Source organism: Branchiostoma lanceolatum, chromosome 2 (assembly GCF_035083965.1).
Source record: "Branchiostoma lanceolatum isolate klBraLanc5 chromosome 2, klBraLanc5.hap2, whole genome shotgun sequence".
Classification (NCBI taxonomy): Eukaryota; Metazoa; Chordata; class Leptocardii; order Amphioxiformes; family Branchiostomatidae; genus Branchiostoma; species Branchiostoma lanceolatum.
Window position 1 is genome coordinate 23,182,660 of NC_089723.1, and position 23,891 is coordinate 23,206,550.

Genomic DNA, 23,891 nt, shown 5'->3' on the forward strand with positions numbered 1-23,891 from the left:
TACTACACAGGTTAAATATAAAAGCATATCTTTCCTACATCATCGTTGAAAGATGTAATACACTTTGATTAAGAAAGGTGAAGATAAACGAATTATGTATATACGATTTGATATGATATGTTTAGGAAGAAATCAACATTACAACTAAAATGCTTGTCTGGTCTTTTTTTACTAATTTGAAATGAACAGTATGACATGCATTCTTATATGTCATTGTGGGTCTGAGACTAAACAGGCGAACATTTTGACACATAAAGCCAAAGATTACTCACTCAACATGCAATTCTTAGGTCCTGCTTGTCCTTCTCCACTCCCTAGCTGAAGACATGTATCCCCATTCGTTCCGAACTGAACATTCGCATTGGCGGAAGTCATCTTCAAGCACAAGTGTGTATATGAGGTGCAGTTGTTATCCACAGCAACGTTTGATGCTTTAAGGTTCGTTAATGTCAATGACGTCCTTTGTCCTGCAAAAGTCTTAAGGAAAGCAAGGTCGTAATCTGAAATGGTTGCGGCAAATGTAGATGACCTGACGGTAGCATCTTCTAGGTTGCCGTTATTGGTGAAGAGGAGAACAGCACTCAAACCCTCTACGGTAATAGCGCCCCTGCTTATGTCACCTGCCGTTTTCTGTAGAGTAACGCTGGCGACGACTGTGGCCGGATAGGCTTCCGAATACTGACTCTGGCTGACCTTGAACACTTTTAGATCCGTGGTGCTGAATGTAGCTATCGTTGTGCCGACTGTGGTTACTGTAAACAACGTCAAGAGTACAAAAAGCATTATTATTGTTACGACAATGCTCGCAGTTATGTGCTATTGTGCCTTGATGAGTTGCCGTTTGACAGCCAGCTACAACGCAAAAGCAGAGGCCAGAAGAGCAAAGCGGCATCACCCTGGCCAGCCGCCGGACGAGTGTATCCAACATCTGCGGAAGACTGCTGGAAGCCCGCATCGGGATCATTCACCAGAGGACCCACAAAGGCGTGGAGTGACGTCATAAATCGAACAACGATGGACCGCCTTAAGCAAGTAAACATGTAATCATGTCTTACATCTAGTGACTGTATAATCGATCCTTATCTAGCTATTGCTTGCTTTGCAACCGTTGGGAACAATCGTGCTTAGATAAGGTTGGCGCCAACGATGAACTATACACTGTTTCGTGCTCAGACACTTGGGTAAAGCTGGATGCACTGTCGAAACACAAACGAAATTTGACTATAATTGTTTTTTTCGTCAGGGTGTAGAATTTTATCTGTCGCTGCTTTGGTTTGTGAAAAATCGGTTCTCTTACCTATTTGAGCTGTAGGTGTAACTAAGGGTGTCGCACTCGCAAGGACAGAGCCAGTTGTTGTAGCAGCATCTATGGCACCAAGTAAAAGCATGCGTCGTTTGTCAGGATGTTAAAGATGCAACAAACATTGACGAATATGCATTGTATGATCTTAATCCAACATCCGGCTCTAGAGATAGAGGTCAGAGATTACTTTTAAAAATAAGTTTTCTAAAGTAGCAGTGTTATGTAATATGTAATGTTAAGATTGGCACTGGTTATTGTAAGGTAAATACCGGTGTTAGTGTTTCAGTGACACATTGTAGATACCATGTAAATATAATGTCAAATTCAAGGGACAGGAAGGAAAACAGATCCAGAAAATGTCAGACAGTATTGGGTGGTTGCATTCGAACCTATTGTTTGGGGTTTTAATCCTTAGCGGCCCCTTAGTACCTATTTCTTCACTCTGCCAAAGTGAAAATAAGTACCTAGATTCGTTTAAGAACGTCCTTAATGGAAGTATATGCCGGTGGCCACGTGTTTGAGGAGAGACACACCCCAAACACATTATATGGCACACAACACTTATCCAAAGGAGCAGGTTGTGAGTGGAACAAACCTTACAATCTGGTCTTACGCAGCGCTTGATTATTACTAAGTTACTGCGCAAAAACTCAAACGGTATCACGCCATAAGGCTGCTAACCGTAAAAAGGCAAAGCAAACAAGAATCCAAGCGGCCAAGGTAAGTACAAAGATAAACAGTATAACACATTTCTAACATGTGCATGTGTCAGTCATTAGACTTACCTGCAGACGCGAAAACACCATAAGTAGTCATATTGCGGCTATCCATCGTTGTGTTTGAGGTCAATAGAATCATCGTTTTATTTGCCATGGTGAGCCTCGATGTGGTAATGTTTGCAGTTGTGTTTACGACAGTAGGACTTGGCGTTGTGAGGTTAGCTGTAGTATTAGCCATAGTAATTCTCAGTGTTGTGATGTTTGCAGTTGTGTTTACAACAGTAGGACTTGGTGTTGTGAGGTTAGCTGTAGTGTTGGCCATGGTGAGCCTCGGTGTTGTGATGTTTGCAGTTGTGTTTATTACAGTAGGACTTGGTGTTGTCAGGTTTGCTGTAGTATTGACCATGGTAAATCTCGGTGTTGTGATGTTTGCAGTTGTGTTCACTACAGTAGGACTTGGTGTTGTGATGTTAGCTGTAGTGTTGGCCATGGTGAGCCTCGGTGTTGTAATGTTTGCAGTTGTGTTTAATACAGTAGGACTTGGTGTTGTAAGGTTGGCTGTAGTATTGGCCATGGTAAATCTCGGTGTTGTGATGTTTGCAGTTGTGTTCACTACAGTAGGACTTGGTGTTGTGATGTTAGCTGTAGTGCTGGCCATGGTGAGCCTAGGTGTTGTGATGTTTGCACTTGTGTTTTGCATAGTAGGACTTGGTGTTGTGATGTTAGCTGTAGTGTTGGCCATGGAGAGCCTTGGTGTTGTGATGTTTGCAGTTGTGTTTACTACAGTAGGACTTGGTGTTGTGATGTTAGCTTTAGTGCTGGCCATGGTGAGCCTCGGTGTTGTGATGTTTGCAGTTGTGTTCACTACAGTAGGACTTGGTGTTGTCAGGTTTGCTGTAGTATTGACCATGGTAAATCTCGGTGTTGTGATGTTTGCAGTTGTGTTCACTAAAGTAGGACTTGGTGTTGTGATGTTATCTGTAGTGTTGGCCATGGAGAGCCTTGGTGTTGTGATGTTTGCAGTTGTGTTCACTACAGTAGGACTTAGTGTTGTCAGGTTTGCTGTAGTATTGACCATGGTAAATCTCAGTGTTGTGATGTTTGCAGTTGTGTTCACTACAGTAGGACTTGGTGTTGTGATGTAAGCTGTAGTGTTGGCCATGGTGAGCCTCGGTGTTGTGATGTTTGCAGTTGTGTTTACTACAGTAGGACTTGGTGTTGTGATGTTAGCTGTAGTGTTGGCCATGGAGAGCCTTGGTGTTGTGATGTTTGCAGTTGTGTTTACTACAGTAGGACTTGGTGTTGTGATGTTAGCTGTAGTGTTGGCCATGGAGAGCCTTGGTGTTGTGATGTTTGCAGTTGTGTTTACTACAGTAGGACTTGGCGTTGTGATGTTGTCTGTAGTGTTGGCCATGGAGAGCCTTGGTGTTGTGATGTTTGCAGTTGTGTTCACTACAGTAGGACTTAGTGTTGTCAGGTTTGCTGTAGTATTGGCAATGTTAAACCTTAGTGTTGTGATGTTTGCAGTCGTGTTTATTGCAGTAGGACTTGGTGTTGTGAGATAAGCTATAGTATTGGCCATGGTAAATCTCGGTGTTGTGATGTTTGCAGTTGTGTTTAATACAGTAGGACTTGGTGTTGCAAGGTTAGCTGTAGTATTGGCCATGGTGAGACTTGGTGTCGTGATTTTTACGGTTGTGTTTACTACAGTAGGACTTGGTGTTGTGAGGTTAGCCTTCGTTTGTCCCAGTGTTGGTCTTCTAGACGTTAGGTTTGCTAGTGAAGTAAATATTAGTTCATTAGAAATTAACATAGATAGTTAGTTTGACATGTTACTACTAAACCAATTTTTATATATTACCTCAGCTAATATTTTCTAACATAAAATTTTCAGTACATTTTACAAATTAGAATTGGATTGCATAGAAACACTAATTAACAGTACCAGCAGGGCTGAAGTCAGCCGTTTCTATTTAATCAAGTAATTTGTTATATGCATACCATTAATTTAAAAACGTATCATCATTCTGTAGACCAATTTCAGTGAATACATACTAAGGACATAGAAAAATGAATAACATTAATTGAAGGAATGAAATTTACCGTATTGCTGAGTTGTCGCTTGGGCAGTTGTGAGGTTCCTAGTGGTTACGTTTGCAACTGTGTAGCCTGGGGTGGTAAGGTTTTCTGTGATTTTTTTGTCATAGAAGGAAGACAGGAGTTGGGTAAATAAAATATTCCATCACATTAAATAGCTTCGAGTCAAGGACAAATAAATTCTGAACACTGCATCCATTTATCTACATTTCTTTAAATGTTTTCGTTTCTTGAAATGAGTCGATAGAGACGTATTATGGAAGTCTTGTTTTTGTTTAATTCTAATGATCGACCTTTAACCATATTCACCGTCAAAATTAAACGAATATATGTGCTCGGAGTTGCAGAGGTATTTTCAACCCTTGCACTCGGAATCATAAGAGAATATAATTGTATGTTGCTTGGTAGGCCACAGTGTTGTAAATACGCGCTGTAACGTCAGTACATATTACAGGAGGACTTGATTATGTGAAGTTGGATTCAGTGTTGGCCATGGATAGCCTCAATGTTTTGATTTAGACCATGTGTAGCAATTATCAGTATGGTTAAACTTGTAATGATATACATCGTATTATGAAATGACACAGTTTGGCAAAGTATAGATGCTCTGCACTAGGCTTAATCATCTTAAAAACCAATTATTCTTACCGCCACAGATCCTGCCAGGGCGTGTCAAGTTCCGATCTATGAAGCCTATTGGACAGGAGCACGTGAAACTTCCCGGGGTGTTCACACACTCACTGTGCTGGAAACAGTCGTTCCGGCTTTCATTACTGCATTCGTCATAATCTGCACAAAACGAGTACATGATTAATGAACAAACATCGAGTGAGAGAATAAAGCAAATGAGAGAAATATTCTGAAGCTTCACTCTAGTGCTTTGCAAAAGGTTTGTTCTTCCTTTATGGCTGTTGCCGATCCCACAATTTGATGTGCGCATCTATACTACTGTCCTTCTGTAACCAAAGTAAAAGTAAACCTTTGTGGCTGTGCATATGACCAACAGGTCGAACAAATACCTCAGAAATGTACAGGCTGGACCAACGACAAGAACAAAAAACAAAAATTCTGCTGGAAATATTTTGAGTCTAAGAACGATGGTCAAACTAGACATTGTTGACATCTAAGTGTCATGGCCGTCCATTTGTAGGTCAATTGGTGTATGTAGGACAGTACGGGCATGAAGATGGATATACATATGTATCATTTACAAGAGTTTGTCGATGGGTCGGTTTGTCAAGATATCGTATACAACGGACGCCATTTTGATGCAACGTTGACCTGGTCTGGAGGACAGACGGGTGATTAATTAACCGGAATTTCTGTGGGGAAACTCATTACCTCATCGACAAGCAAGCAAGTTTTGGGCTACTAGATTTCTCCACTGCTAAATTAGATCTACAGAGAATGTTCCTTGTACTTAAGCGTTGTTCTTGGCGGACTAAACAAAGACTGGCAGGTACCCTAAGCATGACCGCTAGTGATGATCTACAATAACAATAACAAGAACTTTCATTCATTTCTAACACCTATGTAAGAAGCGTTTGTTTTTGAGTACCCTCGAGTCTCAATTTACTAGAAGACAAATGGTTAGCACAACTGCCACTGACCTTGAACTGTGACGTTCCTGAAGAGCGTAGTTGTGCCGAGTACAGCCTGCAGCATTGATGTCACCTGAGGCGCGGTAGTGGAGCCCTTTTTTGTCTCCAGAGTGTGGCCGCCGTACAAACTGCCACTGCGGAAGGTGATGTCGGAGATGGAGAGGAAGTTGGAGCTAAGTCCCACTGACAGATACAGGTAGATTGTCTGTATAGGGGGAGAAGTTCCGTTAAGTATCTTTGATGTTTTTGTAATGCTTGATCAGCACATTGCATAGTTCTAGATAATAAAATAGAAATGAATTAGAATCTGTTCTGTTGCATTATATCTAGAATATATGACGCGCATGGACCTCCTGGTGGAAATGTGGTTGAAATCCAGTAAATATGACTGTTAAGGAAACCATTCTAAAATAAGGAAATCTTAAGACAGGATACATGCATGGCAAGATGAGGATGAGGATGCATAGAACCCGAGGTAGAAGTTATTAATATGGGCCGCTCAGGCGGAAAACATTACGTTGTTACCTCGATTTGGTAGGTCCGTGCGTATGTGGCGTAGATAGAAGATGACTTGTCAGCCAATTTCACTACGTAGTCGGAGGAAGCGTACAAAAACTCCACCCTGAACCGGTCGCTCTCTGAAAGTGTGATAATACATCGATAAGCAAGAATTTATAAAAAAAGATCATACTTCGCCCTCACACTGATGTCGCCGGCTAATCAGGAGCAATATCGCAAAATTTACCGTTTATACAATGAGTATGCTGTTACACAAGCCTTAGCCTTACCATTTTATATTGAGTGCTTTGGCATTTTCCACCAAATGACAGATGATAGCAATCTAACCGTTTGATTCTTTGTGGAAAACGATGAAATCTTTTTAGCATTTATTTTTACCATCGTAGATGTCAAAGAGGTTATGATACGGCTTCATAAATGTTGATACACCTTACATTATTACGTACCAACACAGGCCCCGTTGTCCTTTTGATATCCGGCATTGCACACGCATGAGAAACTTCCCACCGAATTCACACAGATGGAGCTTTCATCACTGGCGCAGACAGCATTTTTGCATTCATTTAAATCTTTGAAATTACAAACACAAAATACCATTTGATCAAAAAGGTGAAATAGATACACAAAATTAAGAATATGTGAAAAAGTGATACATGAAATATACTAAATAAGTCTACAAGATGAGACAATATTTTTTGATTTGACGATCCTGAAAACACGACCAATGTCTTCAAACTTAAGTTTACCATTATCTAAAAGTAATCAAACTGACCTGTGCACGAAGTGCCATCTCCACTATAGCCCGAGTTGCACACGCACTGGAAGCTGCTTCCTTGGTTTACACACACTGCGTTGGTATCACAAGTCTCGGTGCAACTTCCTATGGCTTGTAAAACACGGCAAATAGATTGATACAGTCTTCACGTACAACACGTAAAATATCGAAGCATAACATGTATTGTATACAGTTAAATCGACATGAAGCAAAACGAATCCTACTCTTCTTATTCCTTCTAAGGCTGTATGATATTTTTTAAAGATACCCAGTCGGTAGGACGTTGATATGTCTGTTATCAATCGGTTTGTACACCTCATTCTAATTCTTTTAAGTTCCGTTTCGGATGCGATTAGGATGCATCACACAAACATATCGACTACTCACTCAAACTGCAATTCTTAGGCCCTGCTTGTCCTGTTCCACTCCCTAGCTGCAGACATGCATCTCCATTTGTTCCAAACTGAATATTCGAATCGGTGGAAGTCATATGCAAACACAAGTGTGAATACGAGGCACAGTTGCTGTCCACGGTGACGTTTGATGCTACAAGGTTTTTAAACGTCATCGAAGTTCGCTGTCCTGCAAAGGTCTTGAGAAAAGCAAGGTCGTAATCTGAAATGGTTGCGGCAAATGTAGATGACCTGACGGTAGCATCTTCTAGGTTACCGTTATTGGTGAAGAGGAGTACAGCACTCAAACCTTCTACATTTATATCGTCACTGCTTATGTCTCCTGCCGTTTTCTGCAGAGTAACGCTGATGGCGACTGTGGCGGGGTAGGCTTGCGAATACTGACTTTGGCTGACCTTGATCACTTTCAAATTGGTGGCCCTGAATACAACCATCGTTGACTGGGATGTTGCTACTGTAAACATAGTCGACAGCACAAAAGACATGATTAGTGTTACGACCACGGTGACAGTTATTTGTTAGTGCATAAAGACGAGAAAGTAGAAGTACCGTTATTGCATGTAAACATTGATAATTTCATGTTCATGCTTTAGTACTAAATCAGAAAATTACAACTGCATGCTAGCGTAATTTGAATGTTAAAATCACAGGTCTAGTGTAGTTCACAATTAATGGGCAAAGCACTCAAGACGTCTAGAACAAAGCTGATACCGCAGCATTTATTATTCATAAGACTCACCGGTGGATGCAAAAACACGAGGAGATGTCATATTGGTCCCTTCCGTCGTTATTCTTGAAGTCGCCAGATTAATGGTGGTATTTGCAATGGTGAGGAAGGGTGTTGAAATTCTAATTGTTGTGCTTTCGGCTGTAGCACTTGGTGTTGTAAGGTTTGCTGTAGTGTTGGTAGCGGTAAGCCTTAGTGTAGTGCTGTTTGCAGTTGTGTTCACTACAGCATGGCTTGGTGTTGTAAGGTGTGATGTAGTATTGACCATGGGTTTCGTGAAGCTGGGTGTCGTGATTCTAGCAGTTTTGTTCACTACAGTGGGACTTGGTGTTTTGAGATTGGCTGAGGTATTGGCTAAGGTAAACCTTAGTGTTGTAATGTTAGCGTTAGTGTTTAGAACAATGGGACTTGGTGTCGTGACGTTTTCTGTAGTTTTGGCCATAGCTAGTCTTGGTGTTGTGATGGGTGAAGTTCTGTTCAGCACAGTTAGGAATTGTGTTGTAAGATTTGCGGTCGTTGGTAATCTTGGAAAACTTGGTGTTGTGAAAGTAGCCGTGGTGTTTGCTGCTCCAGGACGTGAAGCAGTGAGATTAGTTGTTGTATTTCCCACGGTAGCCATTCGGGGAGTTAGGTTTGCTAGTGAGGCAATTATCACTTTGTTAGAAAGTGTCCTTACCACTTATTTAAGTTGCAAGGGTATATGACTATCTGAGAAAAATGATTTCTAGATAAAATACAAATTACTTAGTATGTGTTCATATTTCATTGTCAGTTCATGAGGGAGAGAATCATCATTATAAGCAAGTACTCGGTGGATAGTATACACGCATCACATCCATAATTCATCAATCAATTATAATATGGATATCATTATTTCTTAACATAAATACCATTTTGTAGATCCAGTAAGGTCAATTGCCTGTTTTGATAAGCGCGTAGGCGTAACACTCCAGTCCTGTACATTGAGTACAAGCTGCGCTAAGTACAAGCTGCATTAGACCGAGACTGCGCAAGACCTAGGATTCGCAAGACCAAGGCTGACGCGCGCTGCGTAAGACCGGACTGTAAGGGTTGACCCATCCACACCGGAAAAAAAACCCTGCTGTTTTCGATTATTGTGATGGGTTCTTTAAAGCGCTCAATGTTTGGCTCTCCTCAAACACGGCACCTTCGGCTTTACCGCCAACTCAAGAGGACGGCCCTAACCGAAGATAGATACCCCTTTTCACCTGAGTTAAGTGAAGAAATACGCGTTAAGGGAATTTTAAAAGGCACAACATCGGGACCTTCTATGGATTTCGACCCTGAGCCTTTAAATCACAAGTCAACAGCCCTAAGAAAAAAACCTTGCCACCAAGACGTCTTTACTACCAAGTCAATATAAGGAAGAAATGAGAGACTGGGTAAGAAAGGATAAAAAAACACGCTTACCATATTTTTGCGTGGTCCTTTGGACAGTTGTTCCTTTTGCAGTTATGTTTGCAACGGTGACGCTAGAGGTGGTGAGGTTTGCTGTTATCGACAAGGGAACAAGACAAGGTTTGATTTTAACATAATAAATAATTTAAGATATTCAATAGTTTCCGACCAATTACTACCGAAGAAAGCAATAGAGCCACTTTTCCGTAAAAGCTCTTCTTTCTGCGAAGGATATGGAAATAACAACAAAGTGTGCTGAAAATTAATTTGTATGAACTCTAACTCATACTAACCTGAAAGCACGCTAGATGTCGTCACAGAAGCCGTTGTATTTTGAAATATTGCACTCGGGGTTGTTAAGGTTTTGGTGGTGTTTAGAATGGTAAGATTAGGTGTTGTGAGGTTAACTGTGGTATTTGCAATAGTAGGCTTCAGTGTCGTGATATTCGCAGTTGTGTTTACTACTAAAGGACCTGGTGTCATAATGTTTGCTGTAGTATTGGCAATGGTAAACCTTAGTGTTGTGATGTTCGCAGTTGTGTTTACTACGGTAGGGCTTGGTGTTGTAAGATTAGCTGTAGTATTAGCCATGGTAAGCCTTAGTGTTGTATGGTTTGCTGTAGTATTGGCCATGGTAAGCCTCGGTGTTGTGATGTTTGCAGTTGTATTTACTACTGTAGGACTTGGCGTCGAAAGGTTAGCTGTAGTATTGGCCGTGGTAAGCCTTGGTGTTGTAAGGTTTGCTGTAGTGTTGGCCATGGTAAGCATTGGCGTTGTGACATTTGCTGTCGTGTTTACTACAGTAGAACTTGGTGTTGTGATGTTTGCTGTAGTGTTGGCTATGGTGAGCATGGGTGTTGTGATGTTTGCTGTTGTGTTTAGTACAGTAGAACTTGGTGTTGTCAGGTTTGCTGTAGTGTTGGCCATGGTAAGCATCGGTGTTGTGATGTTTGCTGTGGTGTTAGCCATGGTGAGTCTCAGTGTTGTGACGTTCGCTGTTGTGTTTACTACTGTGGGACTTGGTGTTGTGAGGTTAGCTGTTGTGTTGGCCATGGTAAGCCTCATTTTTGTAATATTTGCAGTTGTATTTAACACAGTAGGTCTTGGTGTTGTGAGGTTTGCTGTAGTATTAGCCATGGTAAGCCTTAGTGTTGTGACGTTTGCAGTTGTGTTTATTACAGTAGGACCTGGTGTTGTGAGGTTAGCTGTTGTATTGGCCATGGTAATCATCGGTGTTGTGAGGTTTGCAGTTGTGTTCACTACAGTGGGGCCGGGTGTTGTAAGGTTGGCTGTAGTATTGGCCATGGTAAGCCTTAGTGTTGTGATGTTTGCAGTTGTGTTTAGCGCAGTAGGACTTGGTGTTGTAAGGTTGGCTGTAGTATTGGCCATGGTAAGCCTTATTGTTGTAATGTTTGCAGTTGTATTTAACACAGTAGGACTTGGTGTTGTGAGGTTGGCTGTAGTATTAGCCATGGTAAGCCTTAGTGTTGTAACGTTTGCAGTAGTGTTTACTACAGTATGACTTGGTGTCGTAAGGTTTGCTGTAGTGTTGGCCATGGTAAGCCTTAGTACTGTGACGTTTGCAGTTGTGTTTATTACAGTAGGACCTGGTGTTGTGAGGTTAGCTGTTGTGTTGGCCATGGTAATCATCGGTGTTGTGAGGTTTGCAGTCGTGTTCACTGCAGTGGGACCGGGTGTTGTAAGGTTAGCTGTAGTATTGGCCATGGTAAGCCTTAGTGTTGTGAAGTTTGCGGTTGTGTTTACTACAGCTGGACTTGGTGTTGTAAGTTTAGCTGTAGTATTGGCCATGGTAAGCCTTAGTGTTGTGATGTTTGCAGTTGTGTTTAGCGCAGTAGGACTTGGTGTTGTAAGGTTGGCTGTTGTGTTTACTACAGTAGGACTTGGTGTTGTAAGGTTGGCAGTAGTGTTGGCCATGGTAAGCCTTAGTGTTGTAATGTTTGCAGTAGTGTTTACTACAGTAGGACTTGGTGTTGTGAGGTTAGATGTTGTGTTGGCTATGGTAAGAATCGGTGTTGTGAGGTTAACGGTGGTTGTTAATCTTTCCAAACGTGGTGTTGTAATATTAGCTTGAAGCCGACTTGAAGCCGTGGTATTTCCCATGGTAGGCCTTGGTGATGTTATTTTTGCTAGTGAGGTAAAATATTAGTTTGTTAAAATATTATACATTGATACAGACGTAATACCATGTGACTACATGACAAAACATTTTGTATTAAATACAAGTGTGTTTAGCAAATGTTCTGGACAAAGTCATTAGCAGAAAAGACAGGATTAATCCACATACATTGTATCACTTTTATGTAGATTAATTTGTTATATTTCTAACATCTATGCGACATGTTATTACATTTTGTAGGCTTAATAAAATGAGCATATAAAAACAAATTAGAAAATAACATAGAATAGAATTAGTACGCTTACCTTGTTGTTGTGTAGTAACTTGGGCAGTTGTCAGATTAGTAACGGTCATGCCTGAGATTTTAAAATTGGCAAATTTTTGCCAAAGAAAAGAGTTATCGTATAGTTAATTGCATGCTACATGTATTGTAGCATTGGTGACTACCAAAAACAGACAAAAACGGCAATGAAAACTTTTTCACCTATGCATTGAAGCTTTTATATGACCTTGCCCTTTTATTAGATAGACATGGAGTTCAACGACTTTACTCCATCGGGTCTTGTCTTGTCTTGCCTTTGGGTCTTAACTTTTGATAGAAAAAGCCTTTCTTATACTCACCCGCTGTTGTATTTGCAATGGTTGGTCTAGGTGTTGTGAGGTGAACTGTAGTATTCGCCATAGTAAACTTTGGTGTAGTAGGCCTTGCCGTTGTTATATTTGCTGAACAAAAAGACGTTGATTTTGTCAATTTTTCACACCAATAGCAAGTTTTGGATAGTAATATTTCCAACAACAGAGAAACGGCTAGGGAATTTTGTTAGGTGTACAAATAACGGTCGCTCTCTAAGGTCAAGAATTGCAATAACTTATATGATGGCCTCAGAAAGATTACCGATGCAAACTCGACCGGTCCTGTTGAGCTGCTGATCTGTATACCCCGGCCTGCAGGAACACATGAATGAACCGACTGTGTTCGTGCAGAAGCCGTTTGCTGAGCAGTCATTGTTCGTCTCGTTTTGGCATTCATCGAAATCTAGAAGAAAATGATAAGTGTACTATTTATTTGTTGTTATTCAGATGATGTATACAGAAATTCAAATGTGCACTAGTCTTTCTTATACAAAATCTGGATCATTAACGGTGTAAATCTGTTTTACTGTCTAGTCAAGTCAATAGTTTCTCTTAAAATGGGTCATAGATGGATACTATACAAATATTATGTTATAAATCATCAGTATACCTTCGAAAGTTATATTTGGGGAAATCCCCAGATTAGTTCCATTGTTTGCCATTGTTGCCCCCATAAGAGCTGTTTGGAGGTCCACTGACGTAACGTTTGAATTATCTCTAACATCCACAGTGTAGTCTGCTACCACACTGCCTGGTCTAAATCCTAAAATCGTCACTTTCACAACTGCAAAGGCAACTACAGTCTGTCTGAATAGAGATGTGATCTGAAAATAGAAAGAACCAATGTTTAATTCATCATCAGTCAGAGAGAGAGAGAGAGAGAGAGTTCTGAAACTACTTTGATTCGTACATACAGTTTCGGCCATAATGTATCTACATTATGGAGCTTCATGTTGCATTTCAATGCGCTGTTCATAATAAGTCTCTTTGAAATACATTTTTTTCCAAGATGGTTCGACTGAAATTTAATACCACATACGACATATTTCATTTCTAAACCCTGAAAATGTGTACATGTTTTCTATTTTTCCGTAACATTTTGAGGTGGGTGGGGGGGGGCGATTATACGTATGTTTTAGATTTATAGCAATCATGTTATGCGTCTGAGAAACCTCACCGTGACAGTGACAGTAACGACGAGCTGCCTGTACACCGTTGAAACCGGGTTGGTAAGGTCTGCATTGAACGATGACCGTGTCAGAATCACTGATGACTGCAATTTATTAGATGCTGCCAAAAGAAAGCAAGGCCATTATTGACATGTGTACGACTATTGGTACTGATGATACATATAGATATATTATAGATACAGATTCATCATCAACGTCCTTAAAAAGTCTATTCTACTCTTTAAAAACAATACATACAGCAAAATACATTTGGGTTGTGATGGGGAAGGTTGAGAACGATAAGGGCTATAGGAGACCTTCCCAATGTTTCTCGGTATTGCATAGGATCAAATTAAGGTAAGAAAACACAAGAATAAATAAGTATTTGAATAATGAATAATAAATCTGTCAACATATATATCATTACTCATATATGCATGGAACAAACCATATATTGAGTGAAAGCTGGTATATGGTAGATAAAGACATATATTATTATGTTAATAGATAGATATAGACTTTTATAATTATTCTATTATAGACATATAGCTAGCTTTGGATACCTTAAGCAACATGAAACATGTCATTTACAGTCAAATCCATTCATATTGATTTATTGTATACAGCCATGTAATCAAGGCATGGACAGCAGGGCAGCTGTACGTGACACCACGTGCAAATATCTTATACACGCTTGTAATTGAACGCATATTTCTACTTACCAATACATGTGCCGCCTTCATCAGTATACCCGGGACGACAGCTACACTCATAATGACCGAAGGTGTTTCGACATATCTGATTCGCCTTGCAAGGACTGTTGTTACATTCGTTGACATCTAGAAAGAAAGCATGTAAACATTATGTCAGCTGGAAGCTTAAAGGCGCTCTCTGTTTTGCGTCAGTTTCATATAATAAGACGTCTAGGTTGTTCTGTAATGTCATAATTGTCCTTGACTCCGACTCTAAGGAGAAGCATGCTTAAACCTTATTGATACTTTACATTACTCATACTAAGACGCATACACAGAGAGACATACAGACACACATGTACGATTATACACATTAAATATAAGATCCGCACCTGTGCATGTCTGACCATCACCAGTAAAACCAGGCTGACACTTGCACTGAGGTGGGCTAGAACCGTCTTTGGTGCAGATGGCATTCGGAGAACAGCCTGAACCGCTACTGCAAGGCACTGAAGCAACAATAAACAGAGATGAAAACTTAGCATCTACCAACAAGGTGCCGTTGCTATTGCAACTCGAAGGCGAGTAGATACCACAAGTAACGTAACATGACCAATTTACGTCCGATTTATTCAAAACGTATTTATCTTAAAACCGCACGGACAGAGCCAATTTTTAAACCCATGGTCAGAAATATCAGCTCTTCCAAAAAGAAAATGCATGGTCTGTAAGTTTTTCTCCGCCTATTTAACCCCGTGCGAGCATGTATTTATACTGAGGTATATGATGAAGAATTGTGCTTGTGTCTTTTCCCTTCTAGCACTATGCTTGAGGAACATAGACCAGAAAAAAATGCACAGTAACTGTCCAAAGTAGTCTGCAGACAAATGATAATGAAATCACTATGTCTGTCCGGCCACTTGCTTAACGCGATGGAAAAAAACAATGTTTATCTGTAAATTCCCCCCACATGTACGGCACGTGGCATTCACGTGGTAAGCGCATGGTCATTATGTTTTGCTGTGCAAAAATTAAAGAGATGGCTAAGGATCATACTTATGATGTTCTTTATTGCTCATGAGAAAAGGCTTTGGCATAATACACCGCGACATGTGGACATGAGCCAAACCGGACGTAAATAGTTTCTGCACGTAAATAGGTCATGTTACGTTAAGTACAACTGATACATTTAGTAACGTGGCCAGTGTATTTAAGCTAAAGATATTGAATGTAAACGTAAAAAACAAATTCAACTCACGCAAGTCACAGTTTTTCCGTGCAATGTTCGTAAGCGCAATGCAGTAGTCTTCATTGTTGGACTGGTAATCAGCGTAATGAGGCAGCATGAAGGTGACGCTAACGCAGATATAGGAGTAAGCTTCACAAACAGCTTTTGATGAGAACTCTATTTGCGCAGCAATGTCTCTAAAAACTGCGGATGACTTTTTCCTCAAGCCAAGCTGGACCTCGCTCTCTGCTTGAGTTGAAAGAGTCAACGGTATTTTGGGTGATTTATTCGTGGCTGACTCTAGCTCAGCAGCGTCTGCTAGATAGAGCCCAAACGTGAACTGGACTCCTTCGAAACTTGGTAAGTCTGCGGTACCATCGTTACCAACGTTGACATCAAACCTGATATCTACAGGTGCGGCTGGAGAAAAAGTGTCAAAACCCGTGTATGTGACGGAGAACATTTTCAGAACGATGTCAATGTACGGTGGAGTGCCGAGGTCGATAGGAGTGGCAGCGAAATTGACGGAGGCCCTGTCAACGTCGGGAAGTAATCCTGACTTGGAAGCCTCCAGTATGGACGTCTTGATGCCAGTTACTGAAGGAGTAGTTGAGATGATTCTGAACACGATCTGCGGACCGACGACCCTGTTTGCAAAATTGGTAATCACACTTACTGCATTGTTGACATCTTATCTCACTGAAGTAGATTTAATGAAATGCAAATTTCAATAACTCTTCAATATCATGGAAAACATACGCGTCTTAAGATACGAAAAATATTACCCAGTGCTCTAGTACATTGCTGATGCCTAAGAGTTGTCAAAGGATCACAGGCATTCACAGCCATATATTCTGGCTTGAACGTAAAGATCAGAAAATAGATTGAAAACACATACCCGCTTTTTATTTCCACCGTGTCTTGGTAAAAGAACCCTGTGTTTGAGCGGAGGAGTTCGGCAGTCTAAAGCAAACAACAACAGAAACAACGTATCATATATGAATAATCATTACGATTTTCTTCCATTTTTATGCTGTGATCGGATTGAAAGTAGGAAAGTTGTCATCTTAATTCTTTTATATAGTTTGAAACTGTTGGTCGTATTTTTGTCCAGCTTATTCGATGTTTGATATTACACCCGGACAAGAATCTCGGAGGACGCTCACCGCAACAGAGACCGCAGATGCCTTTGCTGCCCAAGTGTTGGGGTTGCTGCTACCGTTCACGATCACTGATTGAACGAAGGTTGTCGTAAACACTGAAAAAACAGAGAGGGAAACATGTTGTTGAATAACTATCAAACAATTATTCAATGCAATTGAATTGCGCATAATTAGTACCAAATGTTGACCCAATACGTAAACCACAAAGAAACATATCTAGAATTATTATAATAAGAAAAATAACAATATCAGGTTATCAAGAAAAGTGCGTCGTATACTTGTATAAAAAAGACACCTATAAGATAGTTAATAGGGTTATAGTCCCAATGGAATGCAGCAAAACGAGAAAAGCCGATTGAATACAGTACTTTGATGCACATGTAAGGAAATACCATTTGTAAATATGTCTCCGCTTGTCTCAACAGCAACCGAACCTATCAGTCCTGTCATCATCGCTTCATCCAAGACACTTGACAATTCTTGGAAGCCATACCCTAGGTTATTCATGCGGAACACGGCTCTGATACGGTCGCCTCTGTAAATGTCATTCAAAACATATCAAACGCATAGCAACATCGGCTCCATGTGTAATGTAGTAAACTTAACAACACAACTTTCACACGTCAACATGTGAAAATGCCGAAAAGCTAACTAGCACAGAAAACCTTTAGTTACCGTGGAAAGTCGCAAAGAGGCCGAATATCGAACTTATTTTAATGGTTGAGGACACCTACTACAATAGCAGATATCAGACCCAGCAATAAAGCATATCGCCACGAGTTACAAATATGATAAACACGACTGAGAAACCGCGCACACACAAAGGCGCGTGCTAAAACAATACTTCAACACTCGTTCACTTGTACACACAAAGGAATGAAAAATTGCTTAAACCATTTTTGGTAGATAGCAAAAAAGGACCAAATATCAATTATTCCTGGGACGCAAAAAATCTCAGAGAGAATGAGAGGGTGGATGATTACTTACGCCCCATCTGACTTCCTTAGATCCACTACTTCTAAGGCTTGCAGTTCAGTCACATTTGGATACAAGGAATATAGCTGAAACAAATTCAATGAATAGATGAGAATAAGCATTTGAATAATAGTGCACCTATATCATTGCCAGTATAGTTACATAGCACAAGTAGCATAGAAAACAAAGCTATATCACACATTGGCAAATTAATTTTGATGGATGAATTGTGGCGATCAGAACACCGGATTGTATACCTACCGCAACTTCGACGGCTGTCTTCATGGCAACATATTCAGTGGAAGATTTATCTGTTAGTTTGTTGTCGTATGGGCTGGCCAGTTTAAAGCTTCCGTAACTGTTTATCAATCCTGAAATGACACAAGATACAAAGTTATTTCAGTAGTAGAAAAATATAGATGCTTCACCGTGGCCATCTTGCTGAATAGAGATAAAGTATTCCTATAATAAATCTGAATGAATCTGTAACCATTGCTTTTGTAAACACCGAGGCTTACCATAACAGAGAGGCTTGAGAATGGTGTTACGCAGGTCGTCTAGGCTGTTCAAACTGCTGCTCCGCGACAGTTGATCGGTGCTCGCGATATATTCCAGTTGCGTCTGGTTATCAAAGCTGCCGACACTGAAAGCATACATCAATATGCCAGCAGTCTGTGCAGACATTGCTGCATTCATAACTGCATCCTCTGAGGAGGAAGCCAGGATGAAGACAGCAACTTTAGGAGCAGTAGTTCGTGCACCATTTCGTTCCAAAAACGTGCTGTCCTTGATGAAGGATATGGCGGCTCCTGCTCTGTTACCGCCTCCCACCAGCGCAAGGGCGTCAATGGCACTGCTCAGAGTCCCTATGTTTGTATATTCTCCTAACTTTATCTCTTGCCTTGGGTTGTCACTGAATTGGACTACACCGACTCTCTGTTTGTTGGGAGAGACCAGAGAATCTGAAGCAGCTTTCTTGATCCACTCCTTCACACGAGCAAAGTTGTTAGCTCCCATCGCATCGGAGCCCTCCACAACATACACGATGTCTTGCACAACATCACAAGGTGGACCTGTGACCACAAAGTTAAATGTGTATTAGATACGAGATCCAAAAATGGCCCTTAATCAAAAGAGTACCGATTCTAGCATATTGTGGGAAGAAATTATAGTTTACGACACAAAATGGAAATTCGTGTTCATGCTGAAATTTTTGTGTTGAATGAATCGTTAACTTTAATTTCTTTTTGACAGTTGTTTGACAGAAGTTTTCTCATACCTGTATCACCAACAGTGACAGTTGTTTCCACGGACAGATCTCCTAGTGTTCCAGAGGACACACCTACATCCACGTTGGATTTCAGGTTGGAGCTAAAGCTAGACGTTCCGACGGTTGCCGCGACAGCAACAACATCATTGCCCCTGTGAGAGGTAGATGTCATGATTGATCAGTTTATTCATTGTACAACATGATTAGCAGTTTTTGTCACAATGCGTGTTACATCTGCCCACTGGTTCTAGAACCAAGAAACTAGAAGCATTGTTAGCAGTGACGAAGAAATGATGGATACGTTTAGGGTACAGCATGTCGAGTCAAAACTTGGAGTCCAAATCAATTGTGATCAAAGCTGTGAAACAAAATTATTACTTACGCCGTCTGGAAACTGATCAGCCTCACAGACGTGAAACCTTGCACTCCTAACAGAACCGGTAACAGCTGAAAAAAATTGGATGTTTTTGTTAATAACAAATTGATGGTTAATGACTGACAAAAATGCAGATCTTTATCGACAGTGTTTTCAACTGTATGGTTTCCTTTCTTAGTTTTGTCAAACAAATGCCCTCTTACCGCCTTCTCTATACGAGCCCCAAGGGTGAAGAATTCAACGGAACTTGTCATCAGAAGACTGCTCGTGAAGGGCTGTTTAATTTGCAGCCCTACATACTTGGTAAAAACCTCTGCACATGGAGAATAACATATTTAAGGTTAGCACGCACAGGTCATGATGCTCAATTGCTTTTGTGAAAATGCCAACTATTGTATAAAACAAAGTTGTCACGAACAAGAAAAAAACTTCGGATAAGATAGTGGCTTGGTTGTAATCTGGGGAGTTACCTTCTTGTACAAATATTGCGGAAGCAGGATCAACCGTGAGGTTGCCGATGGCCCCACTAGAGACACTAACTGAGAAGGTCGATTGTAAATCCTGGGCAGCGTATGATGTTACCACGATAACGAGAATGACTTTCACGGTGTTGGAGGTACTGAGGAAAGATAAGAGCAACATTAATTAAGACTTGGACTTTGCCCGGTTTGTAGTTGATGTTAATAGCATGTGATGTATTGAGTCAATGTAGTATACAAACATTGTTTAAAAATCAAAGGTCATGACGTCAAGATTCATTGCTCTGTCGAAGAACTAGTAATGTAAAAATATCATTTATGAATTGGTATGACGTACCTTTGCTGAAACTCCACAACTTGCACACTTTGAAACCCAACCACGACATTCAGAGTAACCGTGAACTGAAACAATGAAATAAAATAAAAGGTGATGGAGATGCAGGTTACAGGAGAGAATATTTCATCGTCACTTAACTCAACTTACATACATCGACTTTGACCTGTCGCAGTGTCATTTAACATGTCATAAGAACAGCACTTACCGAGACTTGTATCTGGGTGGCAAGTGAGATGAACGCTACAGAACTCGGGTTTCTCAAGTCTTCCGTGTACTGAACGTTGATAATGGCGGAGGCGTATGTCGGGGCTGAGACTATATGAACAAAGTAAAGGGGTGCTGTCAAAACTACAAACAATTTCAAAAGCGATTGCTTACTCTGCACCAGTTTTGTACACTTATATAGTGGTAAAAAAACAAGCCCTCACAGATTATCTCTTAGAGGAAATTAGTGACAGTGCAACCTTTCAAAGCAAGTGCCATGTATATACAATTATGTTGTTACCTGAACATATTGGCCGGAAGAATTCTCCTCTAAGATCGTCGAAGAGATTGAAGGTCTCAACCTGAGCGACTTTGTCAGTGGAGCTAGCGATCTGATTTAGCTGCGATTCCACAGCCCCATCGCTGATTCCAACAGCAAAGACGACTATGCCAGCCTGTTTGGCCTTCAGAGCCGCCTATTAAGGGAAAACAATGTTCATTTATCCACGTCGCTGTGATACTATATTAACTATAGTCGGCCATATTAACAAAAATGATGATTGAAGTTATGTATGAGGAACAGCACGGCATGTCTAATCAAGGATGTTCTTACTTGAGATACATCGTCATAGGAACGTCCATCTGTCACAAGGACAATGACATGCCCAACATCTGGTCGAGCACCATTAGCTGATGTGAAGCTGTTTTGGATGGCATATTCCATTGCAGCACCTGGAAGGACAATAAACGATACCAAAACATTAAGCATCAAATATGAACACGCCAGGTCTACTAAAATGGGAGAACTATCATATTGAGAATTAAACAATAAATGGTCAGAGCAGCTCCCATACGTTGGACAGGTTTCCAAAATCTGAGCAACAGGACCAAGTCAACATTTCACAGAAGACATATTTCAAAATTAAGACAGCAATTCAGACACCAGTTTACCATCTAGTATATCTTCGGAAATTTGTGCAAAGGAAACAAAAGCATACCTGTTCTTGTGCCACCTCCCATGTAGGGAATGCTTTGGATTCCAGACTCGAGGTCTTGAAGGTTGCTGAATGTGTCCAGAGCAAATTCCTGTCGAACAACACGACTGTATTGCACCACACCTACCCGGGTGGAGTCCAGCGCGATATTAAAGTCGCCTACGATCTTTTTAATGCCTCCCTTTACTTTCTCAAAGTTTCTGCTACCAACGCTCCAGGACCCGTCGAGGACAAAGACGATGTCCACGGGATTGTTGCAAGGAGGTGCTAAAAAATGTAAGAATACGGAAAGTTTGGATTAGCCAAATTTTGGAATAGAGTGTAACAAGTCATTGTTATGGAAACAGGATCAGTGTTGAAATCATCAATAGCTTAAGTATTCAGGGGATGAATTATCGCTTCATTCACCAGGTGCAGCGGTTCTGCAAAAAAGAACGCCATGATAAGTTAAATCGAACTGTCGCTTATACTATATGTTACCTGTTGTTCCTGTGAAGAATGACTGGGAATCGACAGTGATTGTTCCGATCTGACCAGTTGCCACAGCGGTTGACACGGAGGTAACGACAGTAGTAGAGGAGGTCACGGTCACCTCTATCTGTATCGTGACGACTATGTTCAGATTTCTGTTGAGGAAGTAATATTAACCATTACGTTGATATCAGTTGACTAGCTTTATGTCATTGAATGTATAAAAAAAGAATGGGGTACTCAGTAGACGTAAGACTGAGGACAATCACTTCTCATTAAAGGTCATGGAGACCAAATTCAAATCTATCCACTGGTGTTACCAAGAATGTCAACTAGACAAATAAGCCAATATGCAATGATTGTCATAGGTAAACATGTACACCGACTATTCTTTCCCAACTATGTAAGCATATTCTAAATTCTAATCATGCAAACCCTTAGGCTAATACAAATAACTGTATATACATGTAGTAGCGTGCAAATGCATAATCCAGTACAAAACTTATAGTATGTAAAGATCAACTTCAATTAAACAGGACAGCATAATGTGCTCAACGTATTTGGGTATAGTTAATGGACGCAGCTGCACTAAGTCTGAGAGAGCTAAGCAACTTCACTCACATAGCTTTAAATTCAACCACTTGAACGGACAACACTCCCGAAACAGCCGAAAGCGTGGAGAGCATCTGAAAAAAAAGGAATAAAGTTTATAGATCATATAGACTCTTTAGAACACGTGCGTATTAACTCACCACTTGTACAGCAGACTATGGAGATGACAAAGAGTTTTATTTAAAGCTGCTCGCTGTTAGAATATTTGATTTGATGGGGGTTTTCTTTTTAAGGGAATAGATTTATTGTACCTTCTGTATAGGGACGGTTCATATCCATGATCATATCCTAGATATCTATATAATCGGTCATGATATTAGAAAAAAAACAATAATAGCCTTACCGAAGTTTCCACTGTCTTTCTTAGCTGCACGTACTCCGTTGATGTTGTAACAAGAAGGGCAGGAGTAAAAGACTGCTTTATTTCGAAGGCCGTGAAAACAATCTGTGTCTCTGTTAAAAATTAGTAATACCAGTTACAAGTGTGCCAAGAATTATAAAATATGTCCCATTTGAAAATGCAGCGATGAAAATGAATAGCAAAGATCAATTCACGCGTACGGTTTTCTAACACCCCAATTCTACTGACACGGCAACCTGGCTGCGACCTAGCAATTTTAACTTATCTCATGAATTAACAAACGAATCCTTTTACGCTTTGTGTGTTCTGTTGCCGTTTTAGTAATAGTTTTCCATTTAGCATGATATTCCATTAACGAAGTCAAGGGCTACACAAATAATTGTAAGATCGCAGCGAGGTCTCAACGCGATCACCGTCTAGTGGAATGATTGCATAACCTAGCTCAAGCTCTAGTCGTATAGGTAATGACATATCTAAACACCTACCTTGGGATACGATTCCAGCAGACCCAGACACAACTGTCAACGAGCCAATGCTTCCACTGTTCACAGCTACATTAAACGTTTGTGTTAGGGTAGCAGTTGCATACGTCGTTACGGAGATGGAGACAAATGCTGTCACTGTTGTTGATGTCCTACAGGAACATAATAAATCAGCGTTTGATTGAATGGCCGAAGACTTGTTATATTGCAAATTGCCAACTAAATTTCTATTATAACAATGGTTCACATGCTTTAAGTAGGAATGTTGTTTTGTGAACATAGCAAAGTGATAAATAGTGCTACACAAAATGATGTTCGAATGGAAAACTATAATTAAACATAAACCAACAACTTTAAAAACGATATTGTCAGCAAATAACGAAACTCACTTTTGCCGGAATTCAACAACTTGCACAGACTGAAAGCCAACTACACTGCTAAAGGTAGACACCATCTGTAGGTAAGAAGGGTGTTAAAGATTAAGCAAAATTATTCAGGATGTCATCATTTTCAACGGAATTTGTAAAAGATCAAAATGTGTCAGAAATATCATTGTGTTACGCGCATCAAAGGAAGAGGCGTTTACGTACGTTCACGCGGACTTGCTCCGCAAGAGAGACAAAAGTAGCCGATCCTGGATCTCTTAATTGTTCTGAGTAGACAGCCTGCACCTCAAACGAGGCGAATACGGGTGCGGTAGCTGAAAAAAAGGTCACACTCCCTTACCTGTTTTC

At 40.5% G+C, this 23,891-nt stretch overlaps 1 protein-coding gene across 1 annotated transcript in view; it reads right to left on the reverse strand.

The window, feature by feature from the left end:
- The window catches only part of LOC136426933 (uncharacterized), a 70,931-nt gene that overhangs the window by 24,082 nt on the left and 22,958 nt on the right, over positions 1-23,891 (reverse strand). The window contains exons 58-87 of the mRNA XM_066415653.1: positions 23,748-23,857; positions 23,547-23,611; positions 23,161-23,309; positions 22,658-22,767; positions 22,324-22,388; positions 21,712-21,857; positions 21,235-21,498; positions 20,850-20,968; positions 20,538-20,712; positions 20,238-20,347; positions 20,033-20,097; positions 19,687-19,835; positions 19,420-19,529; positions 19,223-19,287; positions 18,850-18,992; positions 18,089-18,643; positions 17,832-17,941; positions 17,583-17,656; positions 16,988-17,130; positions 16,599-16,690; positions 16,331-16,395; positions 15,463-16,079; positions 14,597-14,713; positions 14,235-14,351; positions 13,521-13,633; positions 12,954-13,167; positions 12,606-12,746; positions 12,332-12,433; positions 12,016-12,066; positions 9,586-9,666 (exon numbers count right to left, since the gene is read on the reverse strand). Of these exons, the coding sequence (XP_066271750.1) occupies positions 9,586-9,666; positions 12,016-12,066; positions 12,332-12,433; positions 12,606-12,746; positions 12,954-13,167; positions 13,521-13,633; positions 14,235-14,351; positions 14,597-14,713; positions 15,463-16,079; positions 16,331-16,395; positions 16,599-16,690; positions 16,988-17,130; positions 17,583-17,656; positions 17,832-17,941; positions 18,089-18,643; positions 18,850-18,992; positions 19,223-19,287; positions 19,420-19,529; positions 19,687-19,835; positions 20,033-20,097; positions 20,238-20,347; positions 20,538-20,712; positions 20,850-20,968; positions 21,235-21,498; positions 21,712-21,857; positions 22,324-22,388; positions 22,658-22,767; positions 23,161-23,309; positions 23,547-23,611; positions 23,748-23,857 (4,437 nt within the window). The remainder of the gene's footprint in view (positions 1-9,585; positions 9,667-12,015; positions 12,067-12,331; positions 12,434-12,605; positions 12,747-12,953; positions 13,168-13,520; positions 13,634-14,234; positions 14,352-14,596; positions 14,714-15,462; positions 16,080-16,330; positions 16,396-16,598; positions 16,691-16,987; positions 17,131-17,582; positions 17,657-17,831; positions 17,942-18,088; positions 18,644-18,849; positions 18,993-19,222; positions 19,288-19,419; positions 19,530-19,686; positions 19,836-20,032; positions 20,098-20,237; positions 20,348-20,537; positions 20,713-20,849; positions 20,969-21,234; positions 21,499-21,711; positions 21,858-22,323; positions 22,389-22,657; positions 22,768-23,160; positions 23,310-23,546; positions 23,612-23,747; positions 23,858-23,891) is intronic.